Genomic DNA, 23,956 nt, shown 5'->3' on the forward strand with positions numbered 1-23,956 from the left:
CGGAACAGCTGCGCGGAGACGTGCATCCTCTGGGGAGCACGACTGTCTGTGGTCCATGGCAACCGTTCAACAAAGCGGACGGGGGACAGAGAGGCAGCCACGTTTCCACGGGTTACGCTAAAAATACAGGTTTCTTAATGAATCTGCATCGTGAGGATTCTCACATCCATGTTGAATTATGAAGCCAATTTTGAACACGCGGCTATAGAAGTATTCAACCCCATTTTATTACTCAGGCTGAACTGTGGGTGAGGAAACGTTTCAGGCCACATCCATTATTCATACGTCATCCCCAGACTTGAGATTGCTTTGATTTTGTGTGTGTTGCAACGGAGGACTTGGGCCCAGGCTGCTCACCTTCACCGGCCGCTGTCACTAATGACGCCAGCCATCACAAACATATGTTTGTATGTAAAAAGAGTGTCGACCTGGGTCTGACCTTTACAGCAGTCCTAATTACCAAACGGCGCACACACTGCGGCCGAATCAAGCTGAAAATGTCCGATTGCCTCTGACATGACCGGGTTAAAACCTGTGTGTTGTCGCGCTCCAGGCTCCTACTGCATTTATTCCTATAGTTTCTCAAATCACGTGTCATCATTCGCTTTTAGTATTTCTTTTGGGGGGCGCCCTTTGACCTTTGACCTGCTCTTGAGCATAAATTTGGGGAGTTGATGCCACAGTTAGTTCCTGTATTACAGCCAGTGTGAGAGATGGGCTGAGCCGTACCTTGGATATTTATAGTGCTAAAATTTCATACATATATATATATATATATATATATATATAGATATATATATATTATATATAGATATATATATATATATATATATAGTATATAGCTATAGATATCTATACTATATATATATATATATATATATATATATATATCTATCTATACTATATATATACTATATATATATATATATATATATATATTTTTTTTTTTTTTTCATTCCCACCAGAGAAAGAACTGGTAAAAATCCGCTGGTTTAACAGAGCGCACCTGGAGGTGGCTGAGCTTGGGGCTGCTGCTGCTGCTGCTCCACATTACAGTTCCACTTTATGTGATTCATCTTCATTAAATTCACATACAGTACAACCTGCCTGCTGTGGGTGACAACAGCAGAGATAATACTGTACGCAGCTCACAAATAAAACACACCTTGGCCGGATTTCAAAGCAGCTGACGCCCCCCCCCCCCAAAAAAAAAAAGGTTTCAGAATGTGCAACATGGCAGCGTGAATGATATGTGAGTTTGTGGTTACATGATGAAACAAAGATGGCAGCCGCCAGCAAACAAACTTCACGGAGACGCACTTGGTGAAAGTGATTAAAACGACAGTTTCAAACTGGGGGGGGGGGGGGTTATTTTAGAACATGACTCACAGAAGACAAATGTCTGGAAAGAGAAGGGAAAACGTGGCGAGGTTTCCCAGCAGCGTCCCAGCAGCTGGTGATCGTTGCCTTGTGCCTTGCTGGAGGACACTTCGGCAGCACGAAGAGGGAGGAGGCGGCGGAGGAGGGGGGGGGGGGGGGCGCAGGGTGGGGTTGATGATGATGGGGCGATGCTTGACACCGTCTCTCCCCCACTAGGTCACCGCCGCGCCGCTTCCTCGCATCACACGCCACTCCTATCGCTGAGGCATTTTCCCCGATAGGTCCGTGAAATAAAGGCGCACCTGAGCTCCGCTCCTCCGGGTTACGGCGCCGGGGTGCCTCATCGTCCATGGCAACGCCGCCGCGAGTTTGATGGGGAGCGGGATTGGTCAACGGCGGCTGACCGCGCCCTCAACCCACATGAGCTACCTACCAAACTATTACCGTCAAGTGTCGGGGGAATGACGGCTGTGCTGGCGCCGCCGCTGCCGCTGCCGCCGCTGCCGCTGCTCTCGGTGCGGCGGAGGAGAGAAAGCATCTTTGTCTGCACGGAGACGCTCCGGGCTTCCCTGCCTCGACACAGCGGCGTCTAAAGATAAGAAGACTTTTCTCCCTCCACGCGGAGGTCGCGAATTCATCTGCCGCATTCATCTCTGTTGAAATTTGGATTTTTTTTTTTATTTCCCTGGCACCCCCCCCCCCCCCCCCCTCCTCCTCTCTCTTTCTCCTTTTGTGTTTGCGCGCGCGCGCTGCCTGGCTGGAATAATCGAGCCCCGTCGCTCTATCCATGTGTCGGATCGCCGGATGATGCACAGGTAAATGACACCGCACACCTCCCGCACGGAAACGACCTTATGGACGGCGGTAATTAGCTTTAACGCGCGCTGCGGCGGGAAGCTACAAGATAAGCCGCGGCTCTATCTGCGCGCCCGTGTGTCACTGTGCTTTTTTTCAATGTCAGTGCTCCGGGATTGTTTGTATTGCAAATCGGGGGGACGTTAGTCCGCCGCTCGGTAATTGGCACTTCACTTGGAGGGGGGTGCGGGGAGGGGGGGGGGGTCTTCTTACTTAATGTTCCCGCACATAATCGCGTTTTAACCCCGCCGTCAGTGTTTGCGGTGTTTACACGCAGCTGAGGTGGGTGGAGGTGAGGCGAACGGGGCTCCCGAATCCGGCGCGGCTGCGGATGAGGTCGCCTAATTGCGTGCCGGAAGACATGCCCCGTGGTTCGGCTCCGGCACGTACGGCGGCGGCTTCTCCTCCCAATGAAGGCTGCAGCGCCGGCACAGCTGTAGACGGACACCAGCCACTCTACCTATTGTTTGATTTCGCCTGATGCCACATGCCGGGCCGGCTGCCTATTAATTCTTTATATAGATAAAAGTGAACTTGAGTTGGTCCTTGAGTCATGCAGCATCCAGGGCCCTTGTCTCTGAGATGCTGGAGGCAGCCTATTTATTATTGAGAGGGATTTCATGTTCGGTGCCGGAGGACCGGCCAGTGTAAAGACAGGAAGGAGACGGAGCGAGGAGGGGAAACAGTAGATGAGTCAAGGAGTAGTCACATCAGCCGCAACGGAGGCAGGCTCCCCATTAGCTCCAAGTATTATCTGTGAAATCAGAGGAGAGTTGTGAGCCGGAGAGAAGAAGGGTTTTACCTGTGTGACGAGATAATGTTTCTGGCCAAGCGGCGGCCGGGTGATCGCTGGCCCGTAGGAAGCTGCTGCCTCCATAGCAGCTTATGTGGCATTGGTTCAGGTGGCGTGCGCCGCTGTACGAGGGTTTAATGAAGGCATGAGCGATCCCTCGCGCCGATTCCTACAGCGAGTGGATGAATGTAAATGAGGACAACGGCGTCGTGTCCTTCCTGGGTTGCATCGACTCGTCCGTCGTGGGGTTTGGTGTGTTTTAATTGTGCTTCGGAGCGCCTCGGCTGCTGATATTTCCCACAACAATTTGTCCCCAAAAAAAAAAAAAATTAAAAAAAAGCAAAGGAGGTGCCTGAGACTGTAAGCTACACCCCTGCACATGTCGCATACAGTGCGTGCGTGCACTGCTGGCCCTCCTGCTCGCCCCGCAGGCCCATTTGCTTAGCAAATACGGCCCCTGTAGTAACGCGACGCATTTTTGTTGCAGACTCGCGTGGGAAACTTCCAGTCTCCTCAGTTTACAGAGGAGTCGACGGCAGCGGCGGCTCAGGTTTCCTGCCCATCTGAGCGAGGCTGCTTCCAGCCCCTCACCTGCGGAAGGCACTTAAGTGTTGTGCCTCAGATCTGTTACATAGCCTCTCATTAATGCTCGCTGTTTGGGCGCACTCTCAAATCCCTGCTGCTGACTTATTTAAGTGTTTCTGCATTCCTCAGTAACTAAGCCCCTCCGTGGCCTAAATGAGAGGCACACTGACGACAGGGGAAGTCATGGTTTGCAGTGTTCCCGGCACAATCAACTTACGCAATGCTGAGCGTGACTTTTTTTCTGTGCATATGTTGTTATGGCGATATATTTAGGCAGCAGTACAACAGCAGGGTGTGTCACAGTCTTAGCTTTTTGTCTGCTGTTTTGTTGTTCCGTTTTATTTAGCCTCAGTCATGCTTCGTTTATATTTGCGGCTCGGCTACGATCCGCATGTTTATTTTTATTTCTTATCAGCTGTATGTTGACACGGGACACGTTTGCCAAGATTTTACTCACCGCCACTCAGTATTTTCAGTGGCTTCTCTGCCGTCTTTACCACGCTTGTGTTGTTGTGATCTGACTCACAAGACATCTGTCTCCATCGCTGCTCCACTAAGATTTGAGGGTTTGGGTAGAATTAGCAATTCAAAAAAGTGGAAATTGTGTCACTGCTCCAGCTGACGATGCTCAAATGTTTAAATAATATTAGGTATAATGTAATTGTATCACTCTTAGAGTGAAAAGAATGAACTTCAAGATACTTTACATTTGATCCACTATCATTAAAAGCAGCAGCATGAAGGGAAATAATAAGAGCCCTCACACAAACCAGCAGCCACTATATACAAACACAGTGGCACGATTGGGTGACATAAAGGAGGAGACTGCTTGAAATAACGACAGGCCAGAGTTGACATGGTTTGTGAGTGTATGTGTCACAGCTCAATAGCTTCAGTATGCGCACTGGGGAAGTGGAAGGTTACAGATATTGTGTGGCATTGCGAATCGTGTCGCTTCCTCTCTATCATACCCCATCAAGGTCATATCCACAGACTGAAAGTGGTGGCCCTGGCCTTTTCCACTCCTGGCTCTTGCAGAGGAATGGGGCCTGCGGACCACTGCTGCTTCTAATCAGGGATGACGCGTGACTCAGTCGCATGCCAGCTGCACAGCCAAACAGGGATTATGTCCCTGGATGGTGAAGACTGGAAAAAAAAAAAAAAAAGGTCATCGTTGAGATCTTTGTCTCTTTACACCTTTGGCGAGTTGGGGTTGTTTATTTATTTGTGCATGAACTTGCTTGAGAAATGAAAGGGAATTCTTAAGTAACTAAACTGAAAGACTATTGTAGGAGTCATAGCTGGGACTCCAGCAGAGCATTGCTGGGTAGGTTACAATATGGGTCATTGTGCCATAGTAGCTCCTGTCCAAAAACGGACAAAGGCACATCCAGTGGAAAAGTCTGCGTTTACAGTAGGAACTGGATTGGAAAGCTTGATTGATATTGTTATAAGGCTGTGAAATAATATTCAGTGAAATTGCCGGTTATTTTCCCTGCAGGTGGTACAGTAGGTAGCACGGACTGGAAGGTGCTCTATAATTTTCTGTAAGCAGAATGCCACTCAGGCTTCAGCAAATGTTGGTACATTGGAGCCTGTCACACTGGGAGACATGGTAACAAAAATGTTGTTTTTTTTTTTTTTCTCAAAGCTCAGCTGCGATTCATTAAATACGGACATGGCACAAAGTCCGCTCTGGCTTGAGACAATGAGGACAATGAACGCAGCGTGGTGGCCGTTCAGCATTCGTGAACAGTAAAGCGCTGAAAGCTAAAATATCCTCTGGTAGCTGAGGGCGAGGAGGAAGGAGGGGGAGAGAAGCGAAGGAACACAGAGTCTGATATTATCAGCTATGAAGCCAAGATCTAGCTCACATGTGACAACTGAGAAAGCGGCGAATGACAGTGTTACTATAGATAAAAGCTGTCGGCAAGTGTTTTTCCCTTGCAGCGTTCATATCTAATGGCCTCCTACGGATGACGTCGGGGTTTCCAGTATCCGGCCTCAGAGTTCGAGGGCCGTGCTGCACCACCAGAACCATTAACGAAGCGCCGTGCGTCCTGCAGCATTCAGGTGCAGTGTTGTGTTACGTTGCAAATGCAGGCGCACCCGGCTCATTCATCGTCGTTACGGCGTAGCGGCGTTGGGGGAGGAAGCTGAAGCCGCGCTGTTAACCAAAAATGTGCCCAGGCAGCATAATCAGTGCCCTTAGAGATATAAAACACAATATCACCATGTCAGGATATACATTATGCAGCCGCCGTGCTCGGAAGACGGCAACGAAACGAGGCCCCAAATCTATTACGCAGCCCTGATGGGGAAAATCTAGAGAGGTAAAGGATCGCTCCGTGTATTAGTGGAGCGTATACATTGTTCCTCTCCCTCAGTGCAGGTCCCAGTGTGTTACAAGCAGTAACATCATCACGTGCATTGTGTTTTGGTTTTTTTCCTGATACTAAAAGCTGAATTACCGTTAAGTGGCCTAAATTGAGGAGCTTAATTGTCTGTGAAAGACCCCCTGAAAATAGCATCACATTAAATGTGTGGTGTTTTGGAGCTTAGGGTTGTCAGGTTTAATATTTGGTTTTGCTATATTTAAATATAAATATGCTTCAGTAATAAATGTCAACCAAAAAAAAAATCAACCCAACAACAAATTGGATCAATGCTGCCTCGTTTACAGTCGCTTCTCCTACTCTGACTTTCGCTAAGGCGCCGGTCCAGTGAGGAGGGCCGGGCCGCGGCGCCGCCAGCTTTGAAACGCGGCGCAGCCGGGCCTCCGTTTGGCCGCTCGGTTCCCTTTGATGGGAGTTGCATCACATCTGTTGCCAGCGCTTTCTGCCGGGGCCTCGCGCTGCCTTCGTTGCAGATCGCCCGATAAATTTTTCCCTTTCATTGCAGCGTTCCTCTCACCGGCGCCTGTCGAAGGCCGCGTTCGCAGAACTTTGGGCGCGGGCCACGTGTGAGAGGAGCAATAAAAAAAAAATAAAAGCCTGTAGCCTGTTCAATCATTGTAAATTACACTATTAAGAGTTATGGTTCAAATAGCAGAGCCCTGCGATTATTCCCTCCCTTTGCTTATCGTGTCACATTAACGCGGCGGCAGATTTACGCGGGCCCAGTTGATCAGTGAGCGGCAGATCCGGCTCGGTGTACATCACCAGATTCTTAGCGGGCGCCGGGCCGTCCATCCATCACGGTGATCTCTGCCGCCTGAACCGGGCCTGTCACACTCAGACGGCCGAGCTGCCTGCGGAAAACGCCGGCACGCTCATTTATTTCAATTCAGCCCGTGTCTGCAGGCGCCTCTCACGGGCAACGCGTTCATGCTAATTCGTTATAGTATGCATCGGAAATCTCATCTAATGCCGCGATGCGAAATCAATCCCATCCTCGCCCCGGGCCGCTTCATCTTTAAAGGCGTTTGTCTCGCGCGTCCCACCTGTGTGAGCATTCGGTGCTGTATCGGTGTCAGCATCCATCGGGTCTTAGTGGAGCTCTCTGATGCGGGCCAAGAAGCTGTTACCCAGGATTAACCCAGGCCGCTCGGCTGCCGAAGAGGAGCTGCGTCGGCGCCCGCGAGTGTCTGTGTGCGTGCGCGAATGGAACCGGCGCCGGCCCGCTTTGTCTGGTGGCATTCTCCCCAGGATGAGATGTGACAGCGCTGGGTGATCTAATCATCGATGTCACCGCATAGCTGCTTATTAACTGCGATTTCAAGGGCAAACATTTCCATCATTAGTACTACACTGTATAAATGGGCCAGTCGTATGAGCGGGTGCAGCTGAATGATGGCTCCTGGTAATGTCACTGAGGCACAGGAGGGACTCGTTGTCTCATTAAATTCTTATGCATATATTTTATTAAGTGTCTTTATGAGAAGCTAATTTATATGGGACACATAGATACATAATGTTCTACTAGAGGACGAAGCCTCAGCTGCAATTTAAGTCTTCCTTGAGAGTAGGGAGTCGGGGATGAAACTGTCATTTATTGTAAGAATCACTGGGGTGGCTTTCATGATGGCTACGTTCTGGAGCATTTGCATATTCAGAGTCTGAAAGATGTGCTAATGTATGATGTTCCGCAGCAAAAAGAAGGGCACTCTTTTGGATCAGCGTGTGTTTTGACAGATTTGATTTGAAAAAAAGGAAAATTGTTTTAACTGTAGTGTTTTTTTTTTTATTATTTTATTTTTTGGGTGTGCTTGTGTTGCTTCAGTTCCTCCCTTCAGATGTTTCAGGGATCTCCCAAAGCGATGAGATCCCCCGCTGCCGTCTGCGAGGTGGAGCAGGTCGCGGCTCCACTTTTTATTGTTCCCTCGTGTGTTTGTTTTGCATCATAAACACATGTTAAACGACAGGAAGACAGACTGAAAAACACAATAAATCTTCCTTTTAACAATCAATTAGCCGGGGATCATGATTTTAATGAAGAGAAATATTTCTGCAGTAGAGTCAGGTTGTATCCAGTAGCTTGATGTTGAGAAATAATTGTTGTTTCTTCCTCTTTCTTGCGTTCTTAAATCTTGTATCGTGATGGAATGCCATTCATCCTTGCACCAAACAACCTGTGAGATATTACACAGCAGATTAAATACTTAGTTCATTTCCAGCTTGTCCATTCGCCATGGTTTGTGCCACAGACATGTGTGGTCCCCTGGGGAGCGAGGATGCCCTACATCGGCCACCATTTTGATTTAACAACACGGCCTTTCTTCTGGTGCCACCTTCGGGGCAAACCTTTTTGGCTCCCCTTGAAGTAAGATCTAAGAATAGAACAAGTCCAACAGCTTCTGACGATCCAAGTGTTTAGCTTCCTGTAAGCGCTTGTATATGACGTAAAGGAAGATGAAACGTTCGCCTGCAAGTGACCAGCAAACCTCTTTTGCACTTAGAGCAGCAATCACCAGCATCAAGATCAAACCCTCTTCAGCCCGGCATGGAAAATCTCATGGCTCTCATTCATTTGAAGGAGGCCAGTATGGCTGCACAGCAGGGGTGCCAAGAATCTGACAGGAAAGCACTGAGTCATCCAGGAGAAGCTGAAATGGGTCGAACCTTTGCCACGGCAAATTGTCATTTTTTAAAACTCCCTTTGTCCTGCATGAGTGCGCTTTTAATGCGTCCAGCCTGTTCAGCGTCACAATTCATCTCATTGTACTAGTATTTTCAACTAGTATTGCTCTAAACCTGTTAAATCCCTTGCTTTACTTTGGCGCAGAGGTGTTTTTTGGTGTCAGACGCCCACACGCAGAGGCAGCTTTTTCATAAAATATCAGCGCAGCCGGAGATTACGCTGCATCATCAGAACGGCAGACGCATTTATGAGGCTGGGAGATTTTCCCTCTCAGTCCTGCGCTGGTTTACCTGTGTGAGATTGGCAGCGTCGGACTAAACGGCGCTCGGTGCCACACACACCACTCGCGTCATTATGCGCCGAAGCGGGCGGGAGTGGGCGGCAAGCGGAGAAAGTCGGCCTTATTTAAAAATCCAGCTAAGACAAATAGTTCTGCTCAATGATGCGCACCGTCACTATTATTATTATTGTTTATATCATTCTTATAAAATGTGATCAAACATGTTTAATTTGTCTGTTGATGCTTTTCTCCACCTATTCAAAATTGACAAGGTGCTTATTATAGTCGCCGGTTGACTTCACATGCTGTCATGTAAAACACATGTTTTTTTTGTTTCTCAGAGATCCAAGCAAATTGCATCTCAGCGAAAAGCATTTCAAATAGTATTACACTCATACTGTCGCTATAGCAAGCAGATGTGCATGCATTTCATCCCTTCTTACGCCTACACCACACTTACATTTACTTAATGAGTGTACTGTGCACAGTCGCATGTTTATGCATGCAGCTAGTATTATGTAGTTAGCTACCTAATTACCTGGCTTGCTGGTTTGTGAAAATGTCAGCTGTTATGGGGCTTCGTGCCACTGTGAAAATAGGAACTCTCGTCCTGTTGATGTGCACTTACTGTATGGCCTGTTTATTGCCCCAGAAACTAGATAGACAGTATAAATTGGTTCTTCCCAAGTGTGGTTCAAGCAGCAGCAACACGATAGAAGCCCGTATTTATCATACTTAAATCAATAGGTGTGCAGAGAACAGCGTTTCTTTGTGTACCTGAACCTGTAATAGCTCACCAAACAAGGAGAAGTGTCAGTTTGTGGGGGAAAGCGTTCGACTCACACACCAACGGCCCGACCATGACGACAAACGGGCTGAAAACATTTCAACGTGATTGTTATGTTCCCAAAAGGATGCACTCACCTCGCCGATGCTTCGAGGAGTCGCATGTTGTCCGCTACAGATGCACGAAAGGTTCTAAATCTCCCCGTGCTGTAGATTATACAGCATACTGTGTAAATCATGGGGCTAAGAGCTGATGGAGGGATGTGAGTTAGCGGTCAAGAAGGGGATCAAGTGGATGATGAAGATGAGGGTGATGGTGGCTCCGCTGGTGATGAAGACTGTGTACAGTAGATGCCTGTTGGCAGGAGCGCTGATGCAGCTGATGCAGTCGCTGATGAGGTCATATCTGCTAAGCTCGCAGCTGAAGTGGAGAGGCTTCCACACATGCAAATCGCCTGTGATTATATCAGCGTTCAGAGATTGCACAAAAAAGACAGATTTATACAGAAAGAACTTTAATAACACCAGCAGGAAATTTCAGAATGACTTACTCTAGGTTTCGGCGTTAAAATGACACCTTAGTGAAATGAGTTTCTACTGATGTGAACGTCTCTGTTATTCGTTAAAAGAATCTGGCGAATGTGGAGTCTTAAGAGGACTCAGTTTAGTAAATCTGTATAAATTTTTACATTTACACTGAGCAAAAAGCAAACACACATTTCCTTCAAAACTAAACCCTAAAATTCTGTGGGTTCTGAAATGTGTTGTTGAAAAAATACTGTATATATTATTTATGATTAATAGTTTAAACAGATGCAGAAGGACAGACCACTGGCCACAGGGCAAGATCCAACCAGCCTATTTTGTTTCTGTTCAATGAAGGCGATGGCCAGCTGCAAATACTAATACTAATATAGGCAATCCATCACCACAGACAAAACAAAAACTGGCCACCAGCAAAGTTGCAGTCTAAGCAAAAAGTAAATAATAAATCACGTCATATATGAGAAATTAAAGTTTGGCTGCTGCCACTGTGAGTGCATGTCCATCATGAAAGATTGAGTTGTCCCAACGATGTTGCCTCTAAAAAAAGACTGAGAGAAAAGTAGGAGGAATAAAATGGAAGATTCATGAAGCGACGAGATGTTTGCGGCGTGACATACATTTGAAGGCGAGACGCTGTCATGGAAAATGTGGCTCTCGCTACCGGCGGCCTGGAATAGCGACTGGGATGCCCACAGGAAGCAAGGAACAACATCAGCACGTTCCAATTACAGCTTCCACCAAATAATGACGCTGAGCTTCATGTGAGGTGTAAGGGGGGGGGGGTAGTAGTGTTCAGCGAGTGAATCACAGCGTACAACAGAAGCTAGCAGACAAAAGCCAGGCTGACACATGTGAGGAGGAAGCACCACGGCGTCTCAATGCGAACGCTGCTCGGAGAAAAACTGGATCACTGGTGCTAATAATTGGATGACACCAAATTAAAACCGGGCATAGTTGACTCCTAATTAATGGGAAATTAGCTCCCTTTGAGCATAGGACCATCAAATAAATGCAGAAGTTTAATTATTAGGATTCGAGCTGATAGAAGATGAGCTCATTGTCGCTCTTGGTTCTATATGAAATACAACAAAGAGACTTCAACCGTAAAGAGACGCAGACCACCTCTGAACGTGTGCGTGGTATTAAATGCTGTACCTGGAGACGGTGCTGCTCAGGTTGAAGTTTCACCCCATTACTGATTCCTTACTGTAGCCTTTCCATTACATCACCAGCCTAAAGTCCTGGGAGGTGTTTGAATCTCAAACCTTGACATATGCTTTCTTCTCATTTTGCGGCTGGTTGTTTTGGAGTCTACATGAATTATTGCAGACATTAGGGAGACTTTGTATAATGCATGTATTCTTTTAATTTTTAAGCAGGGCACAAGCTCCGTGCAGCCGTGATGCTGTGCACTACGTCAGTAATGGGACAGTAAGTGGCGAATGTTCGTCCAAGTATTAAAGACCGTCTTAGTTTGTTCCATTATTTATGCGGTTCCTCAGTCGGTACCTGGCGAAGGACTTAAACGTAACGACGAACGCCTTTGTTCTCACGTGTGGCGGCGTGGACTAATTCCAGACAGCTTATCTCCATTTTATGACTTGGTCCCCTTCTGCATATTTTGGCAAAACTTTCTCTTATAGCAGATGTCCATATGTGACAACAAGCAAACGGCCCCATATGGTTTCCGCTTCCTTTTCCTCCTTTCTCCTCTAAGTTGCCTCCAGGTACCTCTGCAGTGACGTAGACACACAGCACAGTTTACTGTATTGAAATGTCGGTCTATACTCTCCAAAACTCCAAAAACTCCTTCTCATTCATTTTCCTTCTCATAATTTACCTTGAGAGTTATGACCATTTGCTCAAAACTGTATATCCCACATCACAATATGCTCCACTATATGACTTCTTCACTAAATATCATCCAGTCCAGTTTTCAGTGTAGCTCTTATAAAAGAGCACGCGGCCATGAATGCGAGCATCGCAGCCCAGCGAGGCCACAGTTCTAGGCGCCGGGTAAACAGTGCGGGGAGCTTCAGCTGGGCCAGACTGAGGCAGCAGCTTGTTAGAGTGATCCCACACAGCTGAGCAGCCTTCTGTGGTTTTGTCCTGGGCGCTGCAGGGTGGAGGGCGGGTGCTGTCCTTGTAACTGTGCTGTACGTCCCCGGGCGGTATCACTGGCTGAGTGACAACCCCCCGCTACCTTTAGCTCCCTGATATTAGCATGCACGGTCTATTTATATGCGCTGCTTTCAATGCAGCGCCGTTCATGCTTGGATGAAAACGTTGTTTTTCATCTGACCAGACCCTCCTTGAGCTAATAAATGTTAAAAGAATGTTTTATTATTCATAACGACTAATGTTGTGCTCCTGTGTTTAAATTGTTGCTCGTTGGCACTTTTGTATTTTCATTGTATGTGTCCAGGTTGCTGTGTATCAGCATGGAGATGTACTGTTAGTATTTCGGTTGCCTATTAGTTCTCTAATTTCGTGCATGTGACAGAAAATGGAAAAGGTCAAAATTACTGTCAAACCATAAAGACTGCAACAAAATGCAAAGATTTGTTAAACACCGTCAGCATCTTTGTTAAGTCGCTCTATCTTTAGCTCTACCAGGATTCTTCCTCCTTCTTAGCTAATAGACACATTATCACAGACTCACATGAACATCTGCCGTGTGACTTGGTGCGATGACTAGATTTAGGGGTGTGGGTGGCACAGGGAGGTACAAGTAGAGGTACAGAACCAAATGCAGAACCTGAGGCAGGAATCCGGATCACGTGTGTGGGCTCAAGCTGCTTTACCCACATTGATCTCATGTGATGGCGTAAACCAGCGTGCACCAGTCCCATCTATCCGCACGTCCATTTATCTTACTTTATTATCTGTCGTGCATCTTATGTGTGAAGCGCAATTTATATGCATGAGATAATCATATACATTACAACATGTTTAAAAAGAAACCTGCTGTGAGGATCATTAATCTTCTCTGTGTACGTCGCTGCAATTTCTGCAAAGTCTGAGAAATGCAAATCTTTAAGGCAATTGACAAGGTGTCTTCTTGAGCTGCTGACTCCGTGTGGACTGTGAGGGTTGGTGAAGCATTGAAAATCTCCTGGTTACCTCAGTTTGTCAGCCACGCATCAGAACTTTCCACACTGGTTCCCGTGGTCCCTGACGGTGGACGAACTAAAGTTAAAAAAAAAAAGAAAGGAAGTGACTGGAGACTCAGCATCAGCCATTAGGACCAACATTAGAGCTGTTTTGTTAAAAATTCATGAATGGCTGCCTATTTTTGTTCCGAATGTCTGTTGAGATAACTAGTTTTATGTACAATATATGGACGAGCCACGATTAAATATGAAAAATAAATAAATCCTGAACTGTAGAGTTAAAAATAAGATGACAGCCAAGCTCTCTATCATCACTTATCAGCAGCGGCCTGAACTCTGCATTCTCCTCCACTTTGTCCTCTCCACAATAGGCACGCATGCGTTTGTGTCTCAGGGTTATTTGAAGAAATCAATTCCCAGCTACATCCTGTAATTATTAAAACATGCAACTAGACAGATGCATCAATTATTAACGACGAGGCAAACAAAGTAAAACATTCTCTGTGCTACTATTTAACATGCAACAGTCAATGCTAACGAACGATGGAGCTGCCGGAAATGTAATTAACATTAAGTTTTACTTTATTGAAAATATTTGAGCCTGAACACAATGTTCCAAGGCAGCAGCCATTATGTGTGATGTCTTTAATCTAATCCTAGTTTCCATCAAAGAAAAAAGTCCCAGTGTATGTGGGTCAGGCCAGGCTTTGTTCCATATCAGGCCAAATTAGATTTAATTTTTAAATTGGTTAATTAAAACTTTGTATCAATATTGGAGACATTGTTTCCATCTGTGATTAACAGTAATCATTCTTACCGCCCTTTTTTTGTCTTCAGTGAAATGCTTTACAGAGACTCAGACGATTCCATTTATGTGCATATGATTTCCCACCGAGGAGACCCTTGTGTTCTGCGTCTTAATTTAAATCATTCAGAGGCCTGTGAACTTGAGAAGCACCGTCACAGAGCTTTAATGACACTAAGTACTTCTTCTATCTTTCCTTTAATTAAATATCATTCAGAATTTGCCCGTGCAGTTTTGGGTGAACTGCAAATTTCACATATTCAGAGTCTGAATCTGTCGGCCTGTTTGTATTTAACATTGGTTCATCTAAACTAATCTAATCAAAGTACAATGAAACCATCACAAGTCATTTGATTGTCTGATTCAAAAAACACAAATGCACCATTAAACAAGCAGTTATTTGACTTTGGACATAAGCGGAGTAAAAATGTGATCGAATCATAGAACCTCCCCAGACCTGAGGTCTCAGCCGACGTGGTCCCATCCAGGCTCGAGAGCTCTTAAGACCCAACTTAAGAGTTGTGTCAAAGAACGGAGGCTATTTCTGTACCGCTCTCCTTTTACGGAAACTGCGGGAATTGCTTTGACACTGTCAAAGGGAATCTCATACACAAATGCTGTGCCAAAAAGCTATAGATACTTCATTAGGTAACATCCTTAGACATGCCCTATTTTGCCTCCAGCAACACTGCGACTATGAGTCCCAAGGTTGAGGTAAAAGATTACAGCGCTACGGTGAGAAGTCATTACCTGAAGCAGAACTTTACCTCAATGCACAGAGCCATGACGGAGCCGTGCCTCAAGTAGATTGGGCGTGTGCAGTATATTGAACGTGGGTTTCCTGAGCTCCGCTGCGTCTTGCAGGCTCCATTTAGGGAATGTTGTGGCATTCAACCTCTGCCGGTCCTCTAATATCAAAATTGATGGGCGGGAGGAATAGAGCTGAGCAGCTGGGGAACAATAACCACGTAGTACTTTGGGTACAAATGTGGCATTTGCCTGCAGTATCACCCCAGAACCTGCTTGATTAAACTGTAGAAAGTAGGTTGATGTCAGAGCGCTTCGGCTTCACTGAAGCGTTAAACTGAAGTCAACGCATGCAAGACCTTGAACTGTCTTTTAAACAGCATCTTGTGAAACGCCTTTCAACCAGCAATTAGACACATGGCTACACTGATTCCGGCTCCGATGGCGTAAAACTTCATGTGTGACAGTTCTTGTTGCCGGTGCAGGTCCGATTCGGCGCCGGTCAGAGGAGTCGCTTTGCTCAGTCGACCCCGCGTTTCACTCCTCCGCCTGTTTGTGCCCATTGATCCTCCAGAGGTGCCGCGGCGGCCCCATCGACCGCTGTGCTCGCTCGGACGTCGCCGGGCGTCACGCCACCGGCCCCGTTGTTCGCCGTCAGCCGCGGACTCGAGCGGAAACCGCTCGGACTCCGCTCCCCTGCGGCGCCGGGTCGGTGTGACATCCGCACGTGCACAGTCAGCGGCTGCCGGACCTCCGGGCCCTCTGTCCTTCCCCAGGGTAGCAGGTTGAAACCCTCCTGCAGCAGATAACGCGGCACACATTCACTCTGCAGGGCTTCTCTCCGTATTGTGTAATAACATATTAATAACTGTATTATACAGGTAATATAGCAAACATGTACATGAAAAGTAAACAGCACTAGTCTTACATTCTGTTTATACAGTAACATTGATCATGTGGGTATGATTTATATTCTTCACCAGTACTTTTAATAAAACTGTGCATAGACCTGATTTTGACCTGCACTGGATTCTGTTAGTGCTGCTCCATGTCCACTGTGGACAAGCTACAGCATTATGGGCCATTTTCTGGCGTTATCACATTGTTGCATGCTGCGGGGATAAACATAACATTACACTGACCTGACAAAATCGGTGGGTTTAAAAAAAAAAAAAAAAAAAAAAAAGCGTGGAGGATGCATAGACGTTTCACCACCTCTGGAGTCTGAACAACGGGGCTTATTAAGGCCAAGGAAGACAGTCCGAGTGCCGTTAGAGGACAACAAGCACGGCGGTAAACATCTTACTGCACCTTTACATGGTGTTATTGTGTAATCAATACTGGGTGCGTGGCCAGAGGAGTCGCTGGACCGAGCTTCACACGCGCTCTGGGGCCCGTGTGTTTTATTGCATTGTTACCGGCGCGTTAGCGGCGCGGCGGCGCTATCTGTCCACGGGCCTGCCTATAAGAATCCTATGAGAGGTCAGAGGTTTCATAGAGCAGCGCGCTCCATCTTCTTTATATTAGAGCTTCGGAGCTAATTCGGCGGCTATTTTACTTATGAGGCTCCCAATGTGCTCGGAATCACGAATCACTGTGCTGTAAGTGCACAGGGTGACATTACCAGACTGGCATCGTATCATCCGTCTCTTTTGGGAAATGGGCCTTTGTATGTTTCTTCTGTCCTGTACACTGTATGTGATGAAAGTCCCGGAGATATTACAGCATATGCGCCGGGAACAAAGGCAGCAGGTAATCACTGACATATCAGGATGAAAATGATGCTCCGCTGCTATTATTTATGAGCACAGCCCATAATGCTCTGTTGTTGTATGCTTTCTACATTAGTATTGTGAGGACAAGATGTATATTATTCAGCACGAGCACCTATGGCGATTTACAGCCGTGTCTTGGAGCACAGGTTGCGCCTAATGAATGGAAATGGGTGCCGGCGCATTACGATAATCGCACGGCGAGGCCGCGACGCCGGCGGCGGCGCCGCCTCCTCGTCGCCCGTATACTAGTGTTTTGTTTGTCTAAATTAAAACCCGCACAAGTCAACCATGTAAATACAGCTCTGCCGGGCTCCGAGGAGCATTTCACACACCAAACCCTGACCCTGGCAAATTGCAATTTATCCTGTGCTGAGGGTGTCAGTGTTTACGGCCTTCCAGGATACAGCTATTCCCGTGATAAAGCCGTCGATCACCGGGGCTTTTCTCCCAGCCTGCAGCGCTCTGATTCTTTGGGGAGGAACTTTGATTTATTTGCTGTGATGCACACAGTCTTGGGACGTCTACCTTTAGTGAATAAGCCCAACTGCGGTTCTCCCTCATCACCAGGAGACCATATAGAGGCTGTAATTCCCTGCAGACGCAAGCATATATTATATTTCTCTCTGTGACAGAGATGAAATTGGGTCCAACTTGCATGAAATGCTCCAGCTCCTGGTTTTAAACGCCTGCGAACGGGAAAGAACTCAATTTCACATCGCACAGCGACTATTTGTTGCTTTCAGACAAATTAGCTCTTTTTCTGCTTTATTGCGAACCTTAGAGCTTTAACTTAACGCCGGTTTACAGCAGAATGTTTTTATTGCGCGCTAATTGTGTGTGCTCGAAAGGGACACATTTCTTGTATGTAAAGCGGTGAATTGCCAGCGTTCCTTTCTCTTTCTGAGGAGACGAGGTGACTTTGGTGCTTTTTGTGACTGTTAAGAGCCGAGCTCAGCGTTCACTGTACAGCGTCTGAGCCTGATTAGATGTTTGGCATGCGGCGTACACAAGCATCCTTGAGACCTACAGTACAGTGTTGCGGCGCTCTTTTGTGCAAATTGGCTGTAATAGATTGCAGTGGCTGATTTTAGTTTTAGATCATTTAATTGGATCACACAACAGGATTGCTCCTTTATGTGTTTTTAATAGGTTTTGGACAGCGGCGAGCTCTTTGGCACGGAGGCAAAAGCAACACCATTCTGTGGCTACACAGATAGTATTTTTCTGTGGAATAAATTCATTATTGACTTTGTCTCTGTGGGGAAATTGACTTTAATAACAAAAAAAAAGTTTGAATACTAGAATGTTAATGCATGATTTCCTCTCAGACCTTCTTTTACTGTACATGATGACTGTACATGAGTGTCTTCGCCTGAGTGAGTCAGAGGAGATCCCAGAGTTCAGCGTGCGTCCACAGGCGCGGGACTCGCACCCCGTTCTGTTATTACACAGCGCTGAGTTTTGTTAGTTTGCCGGTCGGTTTCTCACCCGGACCTCGTCCCCGTCATCACTGGCAGCCACTGGCCTGCATGCGTTGCTCAGCCGCACAGTCTTAGCCCGAGCTCGGGGAGTGCAGAGGGCTTAAGGAGCTCAACGCTGCTGAAGTTAGCGAGGCCATGCGTTGCACCAAAACATCTGTGGGGGTGCTTATGAAACAGACTTTTCTCACCAGCTTCTTAAAAAGCCGCTCTCGGTAAACGAGTCAAACCCTCTTTTTTTTTTTTTTGCATTTTTGTGCCCGAATCCTGACATTTGAGCCGCCGCTGAGATGCTTCTTGGCTGAAACGCTGTCGTTCTGGGCCTGGATTAATTGTCCTTATAGCAACCATCAGTTATTTTGATACACATGAATCAATCCTGTATCCCACCTTAGACTTAGACCTTACGTCAATCCATCTCTGACAGTTTAATTATTTGTTAAGTAGTGGATCCATAATTAATGGCTCCATGTTATTCATAATGACTGTGCATTGTTAGCAAACGCTCTGGCTCCGCATCATACATCCTTCTTTCTGTCTTAGGCTGCTGGGAGGCTGAGGAGGATGAAGGCAGTACCTAGGCTGCGTGCCTAACTAACCCATGGAGGACTGAGAGGAACAGCGCTGAATGGAGGCCAAGACACTGGATGGCGAAGACGAGGAAGCGCGCAGCACCGTGGATCACTTGTGTCGTCTGCTCCCTTTCTCAGACGATTCGCAGTAGATGCAAGTACCTGTATTCTGCATTGTGCCGCATTTGTTCACTCTGTCATGTCACCCATGGAGAGATGGCAAAGAGAATCTGGATAGACAGTCGAGGCTGAAGAAACTCTTTTAATGCATGCGGGCACTGTAGCCTAATCTTAGGGCGATAACAAAAGGAGTGTTGACACTAGATAACGTTTCCTCCTCGCAGCCGCGCTGAGTCTGTATTATTCGAAAGGCAGAGAGGAGCCAGTAGTTGTAGACACTGACCACCATGGCTCCATGTGAAGGCAGAGGATTGCATTTACTGCTGTTGGCCGCGTTGGTGCTGAGAGGAGTAGCTTTAGAATACGAGGGCGTTCCCGGGCAGTGGACGCGCTACGGCCGCTGGGACGCCGGGGCGACAGGTGAGCTCAGCTTCATCCTGAAGACCAGCATCGGCAAAGCGCTGGTGCTGTACCTGGACGACGGCGGCAACTGCGACTTCCTGGAGCTCCTGATCGAGGACGGGAGGCTCCAGATGCGCTTCACCATCCACTGCGCCGAGCCGGCCTCCCTGCACACGGAGACGCGGGTGGACGACCAGCGCTGGCACCGGGTGCTCGTGTCCCGGAGCTTCCGGGAGACCAGGCTGGCGGTGGACAACGAGGAGAAGGTCGCCGAGGTCAAGTCCAAGAGGAAGGAGATGGTGGTGGCCAGCGACCTGTACGTGGGCGGGATCTCGCCCGACGTGCGCCTCTCGGCCCTGACGTCCAGCACCGTCAAATACGAGCCTCCGTTCCAGGGCTTCATAGCCAACCTGAAACTGGGGGAGGCGCTGCCTGTGCTGCTGGACGGTCAAGCGGTACATAGTGATATGGAGTACATATGCGCCGCACACTCCCCGTGCAACAACAAGGGCTTGTGCTCCGTTAGCCAAGGAGAGGTCCTCTGTGACTGTCTAAATACCAGCTTCAGAGGAAGGTACTGCCAAGAAGGTGAGAACAATCACATTTCTTGTACTAAGTGTTTTTTTTAACAGTACAGGATTTAAAATCATCACATACTGTAGAGTAGTGAGATTTAGCTGCATGCCGTTGGACTGTGAGCAAAGATCTGGCATTTAAACAGTTAAGATATCTTATTAATATCCCATTCTAAGTATAGTCTATATCCTCATTGAGCTCTGGAGAATAATCAATAAAACCCACTTAGGAGTAATCCAGGTCAAAGCACACTACATCAGTACTTAAAGGCCTCTCGGAGTCCGGGCTCTCTCAGCAGTAACTGTATCGTCAGAGTAGCAGCGTGTTTTAACAGAATGGATGTCATTTTCCTCCTCTGTCTACAACTGAGCCCAACACTCAGCATTTTAAAGTGAGCCTCGCTGCTGGAAGCGCTGAATAGAAAACAGAAGCGATTATGGATTCTTACGCTTCGCTAAAATTTGTCAGTTCCTACTTATAAATGTTAGTTTATTCACATGAAATAGTAATAAAAGGCATTTCAGGAGTGGGGCGAGGTCACTGGCCTCGGCCCGAGGACAAAGCACCGCATCTGCACTGTGCTGTGTCTGTGTTAGAGGCTAACGTTTGACGGGGCGAGCGATGAAAGCGACAGGTTTGACTGTGTTCAGATGCTGCTGGTGCCGCGCTGAAATAACGTTCACCATGTCTGTTTTTCTCTACCGCCCCACAGCTGTGCAGAGAGAAGCTCCAGGTAAGCCGACGCATTATGTAATGAGCATAATGATGGACGTGAACTGTTTCTTTTTTTTTCTATCATGATGCTGTTATTTGCCGAAGCTGTTAACACAGCATCACTGGTGCAAGTGTGCCGGGTTGTTATCGGGTCGTTATTGTCAGTTTGGACTGCAGTTCTGACATCCAACAAATTAAGCTGAAAGGAGATATACTATCACTGGTCACGGGGTCACTAAGGAGAATGCGCTTAATGTGCTGAATGCACATTGTATATATAATCAGTGTACTCAAGGTGACTGGAGAGGTCTGCAGAGTATGTGGGTGTTGCACAATATGGGAAGCATTCATATACTGCAACACAGAGCAAATGACTGTACAGAGAAGCTTTGTTTTATTATTCATAACTTCTGTTTCCCTCTCTCTTCTGTGCATATTTTCCTCATCTAAACTACAATAATTATTAAGATTTCACACATTTTTATGCCATTATGCTCCAAGGAATACAAGCAAAGTCGCACCTTGTGGCGTAATTCCTCTGGGATCACGTGGCTCAATACCAAGGCCCCAAACTTCATCAAATTCTAATAAGGTGTTACATATTCTACTGTAGGTACGTTTATTAGCTACCCTCACTCCTCTTGTACTTGTTAGCGGCGCCGCTTTAGGCCATCGCAATTAGACAGGACCGCTTTCTAATGAGGAGCACAAACAGAAAGTGGAATGAAGATTGAAAGCGAGAGGGAAGATTTGTTTAGTCGGCACCGGACCGGAGCATCCATCTCTCCATTAAGGACTGCTGGTGCCGGTGAAAGGGCAGCTAACAGGCTCAGGAGAGCAGCGCAAGGTGCACTGAACCGCTGCACATTATAAATCACTCGCACTGACTCCGAATGCACATGCACACCTGCTTCCCCAAAATCCTGCCCCTGACGCTTATTTGGTGCGCGACAGCAAAACGAGCAGAAATGCTAAAATGTCCTCGTACCCACCAATAGTCTCTTAACCTTGTTGTGGACAAATTTATTAGAATGAGAAATTATTACAACCTTCGACAACAAAGGCAAAATGCGCAACAAATCTGGTGTAGATGTTTTAGTGATGAGCTCAAAAATGACAAGGGCAAAGCTTATTATCCCTCTGGCAATTAATAATGATTACTGCAACCTTTCCAAGTCTATTACTTACAATAAGGAGTCCCTGCCTGGTTTCCTCTTGAGATTTGGTCTTCTCTGAGCTCTGAGAGCTTCTTGGAGTCCTTCAGAACATTTTAGACCAACTTGGGCGTCCATGCAGGTCATTGTCTCGCTGGAAGTAGCAGGAGTGGCCTGGAGCTGAACTGGCTGCAGACTCCTTGACATTATCCTGCAGTGTTTACAGTGTCAAGTACCGGAACGAGGTTCCCTGTGCTCGGAGCGGCAGAACGGCCCTCGCAGCGTTATGTTGTATCTGCTGTGGAAACGAAGGCCTTTCCCTCCCTCTGCCGGCGTCCATTAGCCCAACGAGCTAAAGGACACGCTTCCTCATCTCTTTCCGACGTTACAAACATTTGCTGGCAATCGTCGCTCATTGCGTGAGCTGCAGAGTTTTACTTTGGAAAATGCTGAACCTCGAAGGACACGGTGACTTGAAGCACTCGCTAAGTTGAAGCACAGTCTGAGTTGTTTTGCTTTTCAGCAATGCAACTCACAGCTGTTCCAGACACTATAGAACGTCTGGAAACGCCTTTAAATCCTCCTGAAGCTGAGCATCCACTCTCTTCTGTCTAAGCTCCAGACTTATTTCTTACTATTGGCCTGATGCAAATACAACTTACCAGGAATTCAAGCGTAGTCCCTCACATTGGAGTATTTATGTAAAGTCGTCTAAGTGTAAATTTGAAGCTTATTAAGTGGTGAGGTGTGTTTAAAGCAAATCCCAGAGGGTCTAATAATTTTGCCCTTGTTCTTTTTTGCGTTGTTTTTATTCAACGCATCTGTGAAATATCTTGAAACTCCTTTAGTCTTTCTTGATTTGAACCAATCAGACAATAAAACTTTGATTCATGGTCATGTACAGCAAATTACAGGTTTTGTTTTAATTCACGAATTAAGGTAATAATTCATAATTTAATTCTAGGTTTAAACTCTACAGTGCTTCATAAAAACATGATCACGTTCTCAGTACGAGCACAGATGTGCGTTGCTCCTCCATTATTAACTGCCAGGTTGTATTAGAGTCCATATATTAAAGCTGGACATGCAGACGAGCGCGGATGTAGAATTCAAAAGCATCTGTCCAGATGTTTCTACTATCCACCACTGCAACGCTCGCCATGGAAAAAGGAAAACCTACAGTACTTGATGCACTAGCTGCTTCAAGTCCCTCCCCCCAGAGGCGGGACAGACGGTAACCTACGTGCTATATGTGGTCGGCTGTAAGATTTAAGAAATTCTTTTGAGCAACTACTTTAAAGGCAACCTCTGAAAACGTTGGGCACAGCAGGTGAGTCTCCTGAGAACATCCACTGTCCAGGGTGCGGCGTGTCGCCTCCCCTCGGCCCTCGTGGACAAAGGGCACGGTGGGGCGTGCTCTAATGAAAAAACCAGGCATCGTCCTCTGATGTTCCGCGAGCAGGAAACAGGTCTGTGTACGAAAGATAAGGCCAGCCACCGCACAAGGCCGATACAGAGCAGAGAGGACTCATATAGGGAATCCTCACTCCTCCACACATGCCGGGCGCTAACACATTGTGATTGTTTTTGTTTTTGTCTGCTCTTTCAGATTTTTATGTGTAAGCACACAGTAATGGCACACTAAAAGCTTCAAGGTTGAAAACGCAAGTATAAAAATCTTCAGTAAAGAAACCCGGTCCTGGTGGGCTGGCATCTTTCAGCAGTGACCTTGGTCTAATCCTTCATTACAACAGGCTGTATAATAACCGCACTGTTCGTCGAAAAACAAATTTGGCAAATCCTAATCCTCATGAAACGACTCTTTCGTCTCAGACGCTCGCTAATTAATGTCGCCGCGTTGACTGAGAGGTCTTTAAAACATCTGCATTCGTGACTGACGCCATATGTGTTTAATTAAACGTGCTAAGATACTGTAGGAATGACTTTTTAGAAGTGTTCCCCAAATTTCTGCAAAGGAACTCGGCGACACGTGACGAAGGATGCGTTTCCTTCAGCAGCGCAGGAATTGTGCGATGCCAGCATTTCAGCAGGCTTTGTAACTACTGTAGCTTTAGCATACGTGAACGGCTGCTTTTGTAGCGCTAATACAATTAACGGATACGTTGCCAGAGGTACAACGCGCTTAATGGCTCGAAATAAGAAAGAGGTTGTTGAGAAGCAGCTTTTAGACGTGAA

General features: G+C 46.8%; 1 protein-coding gene across 5 annotated transcripts in view; it reads left to right on the top strand.

Annotated features, from left to right (window-relative positions):
* The first annotated feature begins 1,595 nt into the window (after positions 1 to 1,595).
* The window catches only part of nrxn2a (neurexin 2a), a 76,711-nt gene continuing 54,350 nt past the window's right edge, over positions 1,596 to 23,956 (top strand). For 4 of the 5 annotated variants that reach the window (XM_029173178.3, XM_029173179.3, XM_029173182.3 and 1 more), the window contains exons 1-3: positions 1,596 to 2,195; positions 18,766 to 19,904; positions 20,605 to 20,625. In XM_029173178.3, coding sequence (XP_029029011.1) covers positions 19,202 to 19,904; positions 20,605 to 20,625 — 724 coding nt within the window. In that variant the 5' untranslated portion in view covers positions 1,596 to 2,195; positions 18,766 to 19,201. The remainder of the gene's footprint in view (positions 2,196 to 18,765; positions 19,905 to 20,604; positions 20,626 to 23,956) is intronic. The other variant, XM_029173181.3, reaches the window with a different exon arrangement.

Source organism: Betta splendens, chromosome 14, assembly GCF_900634795.4.
Source record: "Betta splendens chromosome 14, fBetSpl5.4, whole genome shotgun sequence".
In the NCBI taxonomy this organism is placed as follows: Eukaryota; Metazoa; Chordata; class Actinopteri; order Anabantiformes; family Osphronemidae; genus Betta; species Betta splendens.